This window comes from Felis catus, chromosome B3, assembly GCF_018350175.1.
Source record: "Felis catus isolate Fca126 chromosome B3, F.catus_Fca126_mat1.0, whole genome shotgun sequence".
NCBI lineage: Eukaryota > Metazoa > Chordata > Mammalia > Carnivora > Felidae > Felis > Felis catus.
This window is the reverse complement of record NC_058373.1, coordinates 84,872,466-84,887,094: the sequence shown is the minus strand read 5'-3', so window position 1 is coordinate 84,887,094 and position 14,629 is coordinate 84,872,466. Positions and strand designations below refer to the sequence as shown.

Genomic DNA, 14,629 nt, shown 5'->3' with positions numbered 1-14,629 from the left:
AGTATTATGTACCAAGAAAGCATCATGGGTATTATGTGGTTTAAAATTCTGCTTGTTTTGGGTAATATTTTCATAATTGAATATCTGAACTTGAACATATTTCATGGTTATTATTTGTCTTTATAGACTCTTATCGTTGCCTGGATCAAAGCAAATCTAAATGTGTACATCTCTCGAGAACTATGGGATGACTTACTCTCAGTATTATCATCATTGACCTATTGGGAGGAGTTAGCCACTGAGTGGTCACTGACTATGGAAACACTAACTAAAGTTTTAGCTAGAAATTTATATAGTTTGGATCTCAGTGATTTACCATTGGATAAGCTGAGTGAACAGAAGCAAAAAAAGCACAAAGGGAAAGGTAAGAGTTGTCCACAGAGATGTTCCACGTAAATTTGCTTAAATAATTTGGTCTGGGAAGATGGGTGAAGCCAGGGAGATGGGTGAGGATAAAAAAGTCATGTTTTCTCTGAACTATTCCCTCTTGCATTTACCCAGAAGTTTAAAACTTTTCAACAATAAAACATGTAAGTGCCTTGTAATTTTTCTTGAAGAAACTTAAAATCATTACTAATTTTGATGAGAAATAAAGTGTTCTGTACATGTCTAGCTAAAATTTAAATAAATAATTTAGAATCTTAAATATTTTATTTTTAATAATTAACCAAAATACTCTTCCTTTTTATTATATGGGATTTTTTTGTTAGAGTTTAGGTGATTTCATATTACTCTATTTAAAAAGAATTATTGGGAAAATTGTTTTGAAAGCATTTTCTTAGTTTTAACCAAAAGCAAACATTCCCTAGATGTAGATTATGTATCTAGTGAGTGTTACAAAGGGGGAGGGGGACAGGACATAGTGATTATATTGTTAATACGTGTTTTTATAATCCTTGATGTATTAGTATTTTTCGTTCTTAATAATTAGTTGGTAGCTAGAGATTATATCTGAGTCACATTTCATATTTAACAGTAGCCCATGGTAGTTAATTATGTGACCAAACTACTTTTTCCTGGGCTATTTATTTCCCAAGGGACTATTATTGGCAGATAAGAGATTTATTAACTTCGACCACAGGATGGCTTTTGGTTAGCTCATCTCTTAACCTTTTTTGCTTGTCCAAATGTTTCTTTTGTAATGGAGCCAAGTGGATGGCAGAGGATTTAATAATAGTTTATTTTTGATGGTGTATTTGTAGAATTCTGTATCAGTTTTGGAATGTGACGTAAGATGAGGTTCAAAAAAGCCTTAACAGCACACAAGCATTTAACTTGATACTTTATAATACAATGTGAGTAAACCTGAGATCTGAGACAAGGTAGCCCACATAATTTGAAGAGATTATTGATCAGGTGACAGTATACTTAGATTGAAAATCTACATTTCTAGGAGTTGGACATGAATTTCAGAAAGTTTCAGTTGACAAGTCATTTTCTAGAGGATGGAGTCGTGATCAGCCTGGCCAAGCCCCAATGAGACAGAGAAGTGCAACAACTACTGGGTCCCCAGGAACTGAAAAGGCAAGGAGTATAGTACGGCAAAAAACTGTTGGTATGTACTCTTTAAAATAATGAGACTTGTATAGGGCGATATGTTTATAGTCCTTAGTAACAATGTATGTAAATATGTAGTTTTCTTACCAGTTAACTTTTGTTTTTAAAGAAAAAACTTCTGTAGCAAAACCTTTTTTTCAGTACTACTTAGAGTCTGATGACATGCTGTGTTATCCCTTTATGCTGTTAAGATCTATTTTACATCATCGTTTTTATGTAGTTTATTTTACTGTAGGTATCTATAATCTTAAACTGTTATTTTGCAGAATTGAAGAAGTAAAACTGTGATTCACTTTACAGAACTAATGCATTAACTGGTATACTTTCTTATAAGTGAAGATGCTCACAAACATGGAAAATTAGGGTAGCTAATTTTCAGTGTAGCCTTTCAGTGCTACAATTATATAATTAGACTGGCTTAAAAAAACTTTCAACTAGGAATTTATGCTCTCTAATTGCAGATACCTGAGACCAAGTTGGAGTCTATTGCTAAGTTCCTTGCTGCTCTTAACAGACATGGAAGAAAGTTTGTAATCTTGGAAATAGCAGCAAAGGAGCAATGATGGGAAGAATTTCCCATGGATGTAGGATCACTCAGTATATTCTGGACCTAGCTACCATCTTACTCCTTTTGCTCTCAGAGACTTATAACTTGGTCTGAATTGTAATAGAAAGAGTGCCGAAATGAAAAATAAGCAGGCTAGCAGGCTTTGTCCTAATCTCTTTTTTCACTCTCCTTTATCACTGAATAGCTAGATAATCTTAAACAATTTACTGAACTTTCTAGGCTTTATTTACTTCATCTGTGTAATGGGAATGATAATACCTTCTATGCCTGAAACAAAATAGCTTGAAGTTACCTTAGGCTTTACAATTTATGATTTTTATGGCAGGAGCATTTTTTGTGGATGTGTGTCTATATTTGATGGTAATCAATGAAAAACACTATTAATTTTAAAGAAAGTTAAAATAATTAAAAATCATGGTTAATTTTAAATCCTTCAAAAGAATTATATTTTCACAATTGTTTTCTGCCTATAAAATAAGTATAGAATTATATTAATTGTCTGTGTCAAGAAGAACAAAAAATGATACAAGGAAAAAGGATATTGATGAATTAAAATTGATAGAATATTTAAAGTTTGGTATAGAATCACTTTGAGATTCTTAGGAAGATATTGGTTACATCTGAAATGTCTGTCTTCATTTTATATTAATGTCACATTTAATGAAAATATTTGTGTATTGTTTAGGACAGAATTGTTCTTTTAAGTTTAAAATTTTACTGTTTTACTTAAAGCTTGTATTTTTTTCAAAGTTCCTTATATAATTTTTCTGATTATAGTAGTAATTTATGCTTAGTGTGGAATGTAAAATTTTAAATGTAAAAAAATTTTTAAGAAGCATCAATGAGATAATTATTAACATGTTGGCATATTTCTCATCTTTAAAGAGCATATAATGAGTAAAATACTCCTCTTAAATTCATGCCTATGAATACTTTCTGGTACCTATGTCAGAACAACCTTATCTAGCCTGTTCATTGACAAACCTATCAAATAAAAAGTTAAAGCATTAAGAATTTTGTTAAGAAAGGTGCCTGCGTAAAGTTGGAGAATACTGAAAAGAGCAGCAGATTAATTTAGGATAGTGTTTGGATATATATTTTCTTAAAAAAATTTTTTTATGTTCATAGTGAATGTACACAGTTAAAAATTAAATTTCTGAGAGAGTGTATACATTTTAGTAAGTCCCTCATCACTACTCCTATCTAAGGTTTTGCTTATGCCAACACATTAAAGGATGCAGTGAATTTAGGACTTACTTTAGAATACATTCGTGAGAAGTAATAATGTGTTTATAGTTATGATTTAGGAGCTGGTATTTGACTGTTGGAACAAATATATCACTGTTTCTGTTTTCAGATTTTCCTCTTGGTTTATGTTTATTATAATATTGCGCCTAAGTTTGGGCACTTATAAACGTATTTCTGCCAGTGGACAGACATGTATGTATGATGTGAATTTTATTTAATTATAAAAATGGAGAAATATGTGTTACATTTTAGAAATGAGAAAAGGCCAGATTTGCCTTCCTCCTATTTGTTTTGTGTTTGTGTGCTTTTAGTGATGTGTTACATTTGCTGTTCATGAATTTTGTATGCTGCATGGGAATTCTCTAGTGAAGGTCACAGTTTTTGACATAATGTGTATATTTTATGATCCAAGATGAATTTATGTGGAGTGTGTCTATTTTTCTTTTTTATTCACCTTTTTGAGAGGGGTAAAGATAAGAAGCCTTCAAAAATTGACAGTTTATATGTTTGAAAATTTGTTTTTACTTTTTGATGTTATATTTTTCATACTGCCCTTTCATCTACATAAAACACATATTACAGATTTAAAATCACTCATGCATGTGGCTTAGGAATGTATGTGGCAGTTGGAATTTCAGTGGCTTAATAGAGATTTCTGACTTAAGCTTTAGATTAGTAAATCCCTCAAAATCCCAGTAGCTAATTCATTGTAAATAACTTTCTATAGTGCAGGTTACACGGTTGTGAGGCACTAGGCAAAATTTTAGGTATGTATGAAGACCTATAGTATAATGAAAAATAGAGGGGTACATTTGTGTAGAATTCATTCAGAATCATAACATACTTGAACCACTGTGTTCGTAGAAAGTTCCGAGGGAAATGCTCAGGCTCTTCAAGTTGGTGATAGGAAAGAAGGAACAGGAGGAGTTGTAATCTCCAAGGAATTATGTAACTCAAGGGAGAAAAAAATAGAAGAAAACCTGTAATTCTTCTGTAGAATTGAAAATTGAATCAAATTAGTTTTAAAAGAATCAATGTAATTTTAAAATAAGTATCTCTAAAAGTCACATCTGATTATAATTGTAGATGGTATTTTAATCTTTTGTGTTAATAATCACTACATATTTTGCCTATATGTTTGTGTCTTTGCTCTAGTAAGATTGAATGAATGATGATCTTGAAGTCTGCATAGCTGTGTTTCACATTAGATTGTAAAATTGTGTCATTTTCTTAAGGAGAAGAAACTAGTAGGAAAACACTTAAGACGAGATTCTGACATTTTGTATGTGAGTTCAATTGTAAAATAGTTACTTTTTTTTAAAAATGTTTATTTATTTTTGAGAGAAAGAGAACAGGGGAGGTGCAGAAGAGAGGGGGACAGAAATCTAAAGCAAGTTCCACACTAAAAGCAGAGAGCCTGACGCAGGGCTTGAATTCACAAACTGTGAAATCACGACCGGAGGGGAAGTTGGACACTCAACAGACTGAGCCTTCCAGGCACCCCAAAATACAGTTATCTTTAACATATTACTTGACAAACCATATACCGAAGGCAGATTGTTGCCATTAATATAATCCAATCCTCCATGTTTTGCTGCACATAAATTTACCTAAAAGCTTCTCTTAAAGAATCTTTATTTGCCAACATTAATAAAGTTTTTGAAAAATGTATAGTTATAAGCTATGACATATATTTAGTTTTCTGTGAATACTTTCTTTGATTTTCTCCTCCATATGTTCACAACCGAAACTGTTGTTTTTTTACATAATTATGCTGGACTCCCCAAATAGAGTATTCATTCAGTAAAGCTTTGTTGAGCTCATATATGCCAAGCGCTAGGATTATAAAGATAAGAGGATATAGTTGTGTGTTTGAAAAGTTGGGAGGCTGACATAAAAAACATATAATCCACTAAAAATAGATTGTAAGGTTTGCAAAAGCAGGGATTTTTAATTATTTTGTTCATTGCCATATTGCTTGTAAGTTAATCACATGGGAGAGTCTGAAAAGCTTCACAGGTGAGATGACATTTTGAGTAAGGAGTGTCAGGAGGAAGAGAAGACCGAGGATATTATGAACTCACAAAGCCATGCTGTTGTGAAAGAGCATGAACATTTCAGGGAACAGTATAAAAATCTCTGTGGCAGCAACATACGAGAATAGAGAGAGGAGATGCAGTTTCAGTGGTTAGTATAGTTAGTATAAGGTCACATAGGCCTTGTGTGAATAAACTAAGGAATTTAGGCGTCAGGGAACCAAGAGTTTCCAGTAAGCAGGAAACCTAAGATTTTGAAATGATATTAATGTTCACATTTTTTTTTACCATCACTATTATACTGGATATTATGCAGTATTGTTTCTTTTAAGTCCTCTATTCATACGTAACAGTATATATAACGTCATTTGTTCAAGAATCCCTAAAAGTTAAGTTAAAAACATGTTTGGAAAGTATAAACTTGATTCTTAATTTATTTTTAAGTCTGCTAAAATCTGTCTTTAATTTTATGAACTGGTGACTCCTTAGAGACTACCAAATACAACTACAAATGTAATTTTTGAAAAGTAATCCAGTTTTTAAGTTTATCTTTAAGAACTTTATAAAGTTACATTGTATGCTTAAGACTTTGAATTACCACAAAGTTGTTTATTTTTCTCAGTAACTTGATTTTTCATCCAGATTGCAAATTCAGTTTTCTGTATATATTTCTACTTAAAAATTTTAAATTATGCTGTTACACTTTAATATAAATAGGAGATACTGATTGGAGTAAGCATTCTTCTCCTACCAAGATTTAACAGTAACCATGAGATTCGATCCTTTAGATTATAAAATGTTCTAAAAATGAGTGACTTCAAAACTTTGTTAGGGAAGAGTATGAAATTAGAAATTGTTTTTAGAATTCGGCTTCATTAAAAAGAATGTCTCAGAATTGCCTCAGAATGGCTCTAAGAAATGCCCAAATATAGTACCAAAATTTCTTTGAGCTAATGATGTTGGGTTCTTTTCATTGTTTCCATTAAATGAACTTTCCAACCCTTGGTTTTGAGAACATAGTGCTAATTTAAAGTGTCTGCTGATTTTTAATGCTGTATCATTGTAACTGCTAATAATAAAGAAACATTTTCCTGCTTTACACCAAAAACTTTACATTCGAAATATCATGTGTTCTCTGATTTCTTTTCTTACAGCTTGCCAGTATTTGCCGTGCTGAAATGTTTTAATTTAAAATTTCCTTCCTTTGTATCTTTTAGTTTTCTCTGTTGCTGCTTTTTCTGTGACACAAGCCTTTCATTATAGTCACTCTTCTTTTTTCCTTCCCCACTTCTTTCTTTTCCTTTTTTAAAGCCATGAGAAGCCGATCCATTGGTGAATGTGCTCTGCCATCGGCCTATATACGCAGTGCTAAAAGTGCTCCTGTTCTGATCCATACTTCCAAACCCTTCTTGCCTGATATTGTTCTCACTCCCCTTTCTGATGAGCTTTCAGGTAGTGCCACCTCTGCTAATTTCTGCACCACCCTTTTCACTTTTTAATCCTGCTTTCAAATTTTGCTTAATCAAATAAACTCTTCAAAGTTAATTTCTTTGGGGGAGGTGTGGGAAATCGGGAAAGTGGTTGAGAAATCAACATTTTGAGTTATTTGAATTCTAATGCTGTCCTTGCAGTTCATTCTGGAAGTGCTAAGTTTAGTGCTGTGCCAATGTCCAATATTTTGGGTTGTAAATTTTTTTGTTTACCTTTGAGTGGTTTCTTCTCAGGTGGTAAAAGGAGTAGTAATGTATATTTATGTCATTATGTCTGACTAAAGATGATTTGGAAGATAACAATCAGAGCCTTGGCTTTTAATTTCCCATTGTTTTGACTAATGATATGGTAAATCTTGAATAATGCATCTCCATCATCTGTAGTAATGGAAGTAAGCAAGGGGAATCAATAAATGAGAAAAGTATACAATCTTAGAGTTGCTTTGGAATAAATCTTTGTATTTATATTAGAGTATAATAGTATATAGGATTCTAAGAACTCATTTTTAAACCAAATAAATCATTCTGTAAAGCTCCAATTTTCAAGGAACCTCAACATTCGGTCATTTTTCCAGTTCTGCCTCAGGTCCTTGATGCCCAGTACTAGGATAAGATGGTCTGCTCTTTAATAAGGTTTAATTACCATGTAATAAGATGTATAGATTCTGGGTTCAGTTCAATGAGTTTTGAGAATCTACACACTCCTATTAACCATCATCCCAAACAAAATATAGAACATTTCCATTACCCCTCAAATTCTCTAGTGACACTTTTCAAGTCAGTATCCCTCCTCCCCACACAATCAATCACTTTTGATTTCTATCACCGTAGATTAGTTTTTTTAAAAAGAATTTTGTGTGAGTAAAATCATACAGTGTTTTGTTCTTTAGAAGCAAATGTGTCGAATAATTACTATGCAAAATGTGCTAGCTCAAAGAAAAACACTTGTACATTCTTGGGTACATTATTTTTAGTTTTTTTTAATGTTTATTCCTTTTTGAGAGAGAGAGTGGGAGTGGGGGAGAGGTAGAGGTAGACAGAATCCGAAGCAGGCTACAGGCTCTGAACTGTCAGCACAGAGCCCGATCCAAGGTTTGAACACAGGAACCAAGAAGTCATGACCTGAGCCAAAGTTGGACACTTAACTGACTAAGCCACCCAGGCACCCCTTTCTTGGGTACTTCCTTATCACTCTTATGAGTGTATCCCTGACATTGCGTCATTTGGTGAGGTTGATGTTTTTTGTCTTTTAAACAACGCATCTCTGCATCCTTTCAGTTCCTAATGGTTTGAAAGCTTATGCAACGGAAAGTGCATTTTTATAATAATGATATTTCCGGTGAAGTCCTTTCCATCATCTGTAGCCTCATTAAGATCAGCTTTCACCCAAACCAAGGGGGTACCTATTGAGGGTTAAATATATGTAGATACACAGACACTCTTGTGGTTGGTGTTCTTTGAAAATATTGTAAATGAAAAAAAAACCTTATTATTTTACTTTTCTAAAAATGAGAAAATAAAATATTCAATTATTGGATGTGATATGTTTGTGTTTTCTGGTTTAGGATGCCTTGATTGATAAATACTTAGACATATTCTGTAATATGTCTAATATTTTGGCAAATATGCATGTTAAGTGCTGAAATCTTTTTTAAAAGTTTAAAGGTGAGATTGTTCCTTTTAAAATGCTGTAAGGTAATGCCTTAACTGGGATAAGTTCCTATTTCAGAATCCTTCACATTTATGTAATTCAGAAGGAGGTTAATAATTTTAATGGCTTAATGGGGGAGGTGTTCTATGAAGAATGTTTGAAAGGAATTTTCTAAATTGCAGTTTTATTTGTTGTTGCTTTCATTTCCCCCATTTGGGGTAACATGCATTCTGTGTTAGATTTAAAGAGTTAGATAATGGTGAGACACCAGTCACTAAATCAAAAACAGACTTTATCTTTGATTATCAAAATAATGTTAATTTCAGAAAATATGGATTGTGTAAAAAAGTATATGAAAATATACATAATCTTCCGAGTGCTTATTTACTGATAACTTAAAATACAGATACCTCCAGTTTTTTCTGCATGTGTACATATAAAATATAAAGGCGTAATTAGACTTAGTTATTTTGAATAAAAATCTTTTTTCTTTTAAGACTTAAAAGATACAAAGAACATGGAAAGTAGCAGCAAAAACTGATAAGTAACTTGTGAATTCAGCATATTCCATATTGGTTGTATAAATTTACATCCCTGTCCAGGAGATGTTAATAAGTATCCAATGGATCAAAGATTTATAGTGTATATCAATATATTAAAGACCCCCAGAAGTCAGTTTTTTAAAAAGAGACACAGACACGCACGCGTGCGCGCGCGCGCACACACACACACACGCACGCACGTGTTTATTTCTCAAACTTATGTAAGCATGATAACTTTTCCAGGTACACATATTCAGGTTCTATAGCATTAAGGTTCCAGAGAGAACAAATTTGGAAGCATTGAACTAACCTTATAAATTTAAAAACTAGCTGTGAAAATTGGACAGGATTATTCTTATATAAACTTATATAGTAGAATTCTGAATTGTTGGATTTTTTCTTCATTGCCTCTGATTGTTGGAGGCAAATTGAAGGCCTAAGCATTTGCTTCTTCAGGTGTTAGGTGCACTGAGGCAGTAAGGAGGTGGGACAGTGATGGGGACAGATAGGGAAAAGAAAAAGAGGTTCAGAATGAAGAAATTTTTAAAAAATAAATAGTCCTAAGTTTTAAAAAGAAAATTGCCAGTCTTAGATTCTCAAGCAAACTATTTACTTATGTTTGTAACTTATGTTACAAGGTTTTGAGTAAATTTTACTGTAGAACAGTTTAATGTACAGGGGCACCTAGGTGGCTTGGTCACTTGACCATCTGACTCTTAATTTCAGCTCAGGTCATAATCCCTGGGTGATGGGATGAGGCCCTGTCTCAGGTTTCGTGCTGAGTGTGGAACCTGCTGGAGATTCATTCTCTCTGTCTCTTTCTCTCTCTCTCACTGCCCCTCTTCTCAACTCGCACATGCTTGCTCTCTCTCAAAAAAAAAAAAAAAAAAAAAAAAAGAATATTTCATTAAAAAAAGAATAGCTTAATGTTCAGAGAAAATTAGTAAGGATAGTGAATTACATAGGAAAAAAGGTTTTGTTTTGTTTTGTTTTAAGTTTATTTGAGAGAGGGAGAGAGTGGGGAAGGGGCAGACAGAGGAGAATCCCAAGCAGGTTCCACACTGGCAGTGTGAGCTGGACGCGGGGCTCAAACTCCTGAACCATGAGATCATGAGCTGAGCAGAAACCAAAAGTGGGACCCTTAGCTGACTTAGCCACCCAGGCGCCCCACGAAAAAAGATTTTTCGTAGTTTTATATCTCTCCCTCATATGAACAGGCTTAATGAACTCAAAATATTTCCTGAGCACATCATTTAAGTCAGCTGTTGAGGTTTCTGTAACTGGCTTCACCAAAAAAACAATGAAAATACATACAGTCACTCTAGTTCTTGGTTAGAGGTAGAGTTCTCCAGAAAAATATTTACCTGATACTCTTGAATACTTATGAGGATAAAAGGAAACTCTGTTTAATTCCTCTTATTTTTAACACTAAGATTTTTTTAAATGGACCATCAATTTTCGAAGTACCCTATCTCCATCCAGCCCTTTTTTTCTCCTCCAGTATTCTTGTTTAAGTGTCCATTTTCCCTACACTGTTGTGTGATGCTATATGGTACAGCTTTATATAAACTAAACTAGTTGTATAGCTGAATATCCTTGAAGAGTTCTTCTTAAGCCCTGGGGACTAGTTCAAAGGCATTTGCTGTATATCATTCTCATTAGTTCTTAATGACAGACTCATGTGTAACAATTGAAATAATATTTTTTCCCAGGCATCTGCCTCAGGTTTTGATAGAATATTGTGGAGGTTGTACAAGCACTTTTTTTTTTTAAAGCTCTACAAGTAATAGAGGTGTCTAGGCAAGCATGCTCTCTCCCTGTCCTTTATTCTTACACTAAGTTTTAAGTGTAACTTACTTTTAAGCACTTACTTTTAAGCATTTGGTAACTTAGGCTGAACAGTCTCCATTTTCCTGATAAATGGATTAGAGAGAAGCCAGAAATCTCAGTAATTGTTCTTAAGCAAATTAACTTTTATTGCCAAAAATAATACTTTAATGAAAGAAGGAATTTAAAAAACATAAGCACGTGGGCACCTGACTTTCTTCATACTTTTGCAACTGTTTCTTATTTTCTAATTAAGTAGTGTGGGATTCTCACCGGAAATTAAGTTTACAAACCTATTTTCTTTGAATGAGTTCTTAAAATTGCTAACTTGTTTGTCATACTTTTTGCTATTAGAACTCTAGTCTGTCTAGGTCATGTTACACAGGCTGCTAAAATTTAACAGTGCTTCATTATTTTTTTTTTTAATTTTTTTAAATGTTTATTTTTGAGAGAGAGAGAGAGAGACAGAGACAGAGACAGAGACAGAGTGTGAGTGGAGGAGGGGTAGAGCTAGAGAGGGAGACACAGAATCAATCCAAAGCAGGCTCCAGGCTCCAAGCTGTCAGTGCAGAGCCTGACCCAGGACTCAGACTCACAAACCACGAGATCATGACCTGAGCTGAAGTTGGACGCTTAACCAATTGAGCCACCCAGGCCCCACCAGAAAAACAAACTAATCCACAAATAATTTCCAACACTTTCATACTAAACATTATTAAGGAAATCCAGAGTCGAAACTGGGCGTTTCTAATACTTTGTAGGCTCTATAGGAAGCATTTTATACATGTTCAAAAGGTTTTTTGATTTGTTAAAAAACTTTTTTCTTGTTTTGCTCATTTAGTACTTCAGTATTATTTTAGATTCAAATAATTTAGAGGCTGCTATTTTTCAAGGTAAAATACAAGCAGCATAATTGTTTTGAAGACCATTTTCGTTTAAAGCTGATGCCACTGTTATTTTCAGCAAACCATCACAAAGTTTTTTAGTTGTTTTCTTCTGTATAATTTACTAATGTTTATATTTGACTGATTTTTTATTTCTAAGATTCTTATCTTTAGACAGATAAATCATTATGCCACTTCATAATTTCTTAATACATTAATTTTTGCCATCTTAAAAAAATTAATGAATTACCTCATGAATATGTGACATGTTATTCAGGATATTTAGAATGTGGACTAAGTTTTGCCTTCAAATCCCAGCTCTCCACTTGCTAGTTGTGTAGCCTCAGGCTACACTTAAATAGTTTCTTCATCTATAAAATGGGGATAACAACACTTACATCACGGTGGTGTTGTTAGGATTAAGTGAGTTAATATATGTTAGATGCTTGTAACAATGCCTAGCTTGTAGAAAAGACTATATGGTTTAGCTGTCATTTAGTATTTTTCTCCTTAACAGAATACAGGTATACAGGCATTTCTTTAAATTTTAGGTCTGCTAGAATTAATTATGCTTAATTTAATTGCTGACATTGATTTCCTGTCAACAATTATTTTCTTTTTTGATGTTATGCAGTTAGTATTCTTATATGCCTATGTAAGAACTATATTTAAAAACTTAAACATTGGTTTTTATTTAAATTCTCTAACAGTACATTGCTGATAGAAAAAAATATTGTTTTGTTTTTTTTTTTAAGCTCTTGCCCTCTTAAACTTGCATAAGAATTTTAGGTATTAATATGTGATAAAAAAATTAGGAGAAAAACAGACTGAAATAATGGCTAAATTTGCCTTGCAAGGTGAGGACTGGGTTGGGGAAGAAATTCTTAAAAAGAGAACTTCACAGTAATCTTTACTGGCTTGTTTAGAATAGAAAAATTATGAAATACCAGTAAAGGAACTTAAAATTTTAAACTAATACTCTGCTTTTTTTCTGAGGTTCATGTATTTGCTAGGATCATAACATTGGTATTTAAAAAGGTTTTAAGATTTTAATTTTAAATTGGGGCTGATAAAATAACTATAAAATTCTTAAGAATTTTTATAGAAAATGAAGATAGTCTTTATCCTTTGCTAAGTCCTATTAGGATATTTTGTGGAAAGGAACTTGGAGTACATGTTAAATATAATCTCTGTCCTCTAGGCAGAGGTTCTTATGATCTATTATGGGAGATAAAATAAAACCAAGATACTTACATTCGTTGAGACACACAAATAAGCATTCATTATCTTCTGCCATAGTAAATAATGGGTATAAATGCATAAATGTTTGGTTTCTGAGGAGTTGTTTCACTTTTTTCATTTAAAAGAATTACTAAATGGCGTGTATGAAGAAATCCAATGTTGTTTTTAGAATATTATATTTTCCTCAACTTAATGATAAAATCTGTCTTAACTTCTAGAGGTATTGTGTGTTTGACCTGTGCTTGGAATCTAAATGTGTATCTTCAGGAATATAGTGGAATCTTGTCATAATACAAACTTCTCTTGATCTGAATCTGTGTATAAAGTAGCTTCTTTTGGACTTTGTACAAAAAGGGCTATATAGGTAAAATAGAAGGACCAGCCTCATTTTTTTTTAAGTTTATTTATTTATTTTGAGAGAGACACAAAGCACGAGCAGGGGAGGGGCAGAGAGAGAGGGGATGAGCGAATCCCAAGTAGGATCCACATTGTCAGCACAGAGCCTGATGTGGGCCTCGATCTCATGAACCATCCAATCATGACCTGAGCTAAAATCAAGAGGCAGATGTTTAACTGACTGAGCCACCTATATGCCCCCAGCCTCCTTTTATTCATAGCATGAATCCCAAGAATATTTTGCATTGCTATCCCCATTTTATAAATGAAAACACTTTTTCAGAGTCTGGAGTAAGAAAACCTAAGTTCTAGACCCAGCACAGTCAGTAAGTTAGTGTGTGATCTTAGGGAAGTCACTGTTTTGCTCTGAATGTAAATCTTCTCATTTTCAGTTATGGTCCTGTTACTTTTAGCCTTTGCATTACAAGCCTAATGAGTAACAACATCTGACTTTTTGACTCTTTGTCCTTTTTTCATAATATTTTGCTGCCTTGCAAAAACAAAATTTTTAGTTATTTCTTGGTAATGTAAAGGCCAGAGTGGATTTTTAGGCACTGTATTTTCATTCTAAAATTTCTAATTTGCATATATCTGTACAGTTTAATAGTATTTCATCTTGTGATTTTCAATTTTAAAAATATTTTTGAGGATTTACCATATACTTAGCAGCGAAAACAATGCAGTGATATGGAACAGTAATCTGGCTTCTCATACTTTATGGCTTCACCTCTTTGGGCCTCTGTTTCTTCAGTAAGAGAATTAGATAATCTGTAATGTCCATTTTGACTCTAAAATCTGTGATTCTTAGAGATGTAAGAAGACATACAGTTTTTAAGGTTTAATGCTTGCTTAATGGAAAGGGCCAATGATAGGCAAATAAGGTTTCTTGCTAGAAGATTAAGTGGTGTTTGTGAGAATGAAGAATACAACTAATTTTTTAACCATGTATTTTATTTGATAGGATGAATAAATTTTAATGCTATAAAAAAATAAAGCAAAACACCTCAGTAGAACTGTTTCCTGGCACAGAGAACTTGTGGAAGAGGGTGGAGATTCCCATTTGCAATATGTGATCACATAGGCAAGATTTGAAGAAAAGATAATGCCTCTTGCCTGGCAAGGAAGAAATGAGAATTTATGAGACCCTATAAGATTCTGCAGTGGGATACTTAGATCAGCTTTCTTTGT

The 14,629-nt window shown here is 33.1% G+C and overlaps 1 protein-coding gene across 15 annotated transcripts in view; it reads left to right on the top strand.

Moving 5' to 3' along the window:
* The window catches only part of RALGAPA1 (Ral GTPase activating protein catalytic subunit alpha 1), a 269,144-nt gene that overhangs the window by 99,564 nt on the left and 154,951 nt on the right, over positions 1 to 14,629 (top strand). For 12 of the 15 annotated variants that reach the window (XM_045059798.1, XM_045059796.1, XM_045059795.1 and 9 more), the window contains exons 15-17: positions 127 to 364; positions 1,394 to 1,555; positions 6,721 to 6,861. In XM_045059798.1, the coding sequence (XP_044915733.1) occupies positions 127 to 364; positions 1,394 to 1,555; positions 6,721 to 6,861 (541 nt within the window). The remainder of the gene's footprint in view (positions 1 to 126; positions 365 to 1,393; positions 1,556 to 6,720; positions 6,862 to 14,629) is intronic. The other 3 variants (XM_045059797.1, XM_045059806.1, XM_045059807.1) reach the window with 1 other exon arrangement.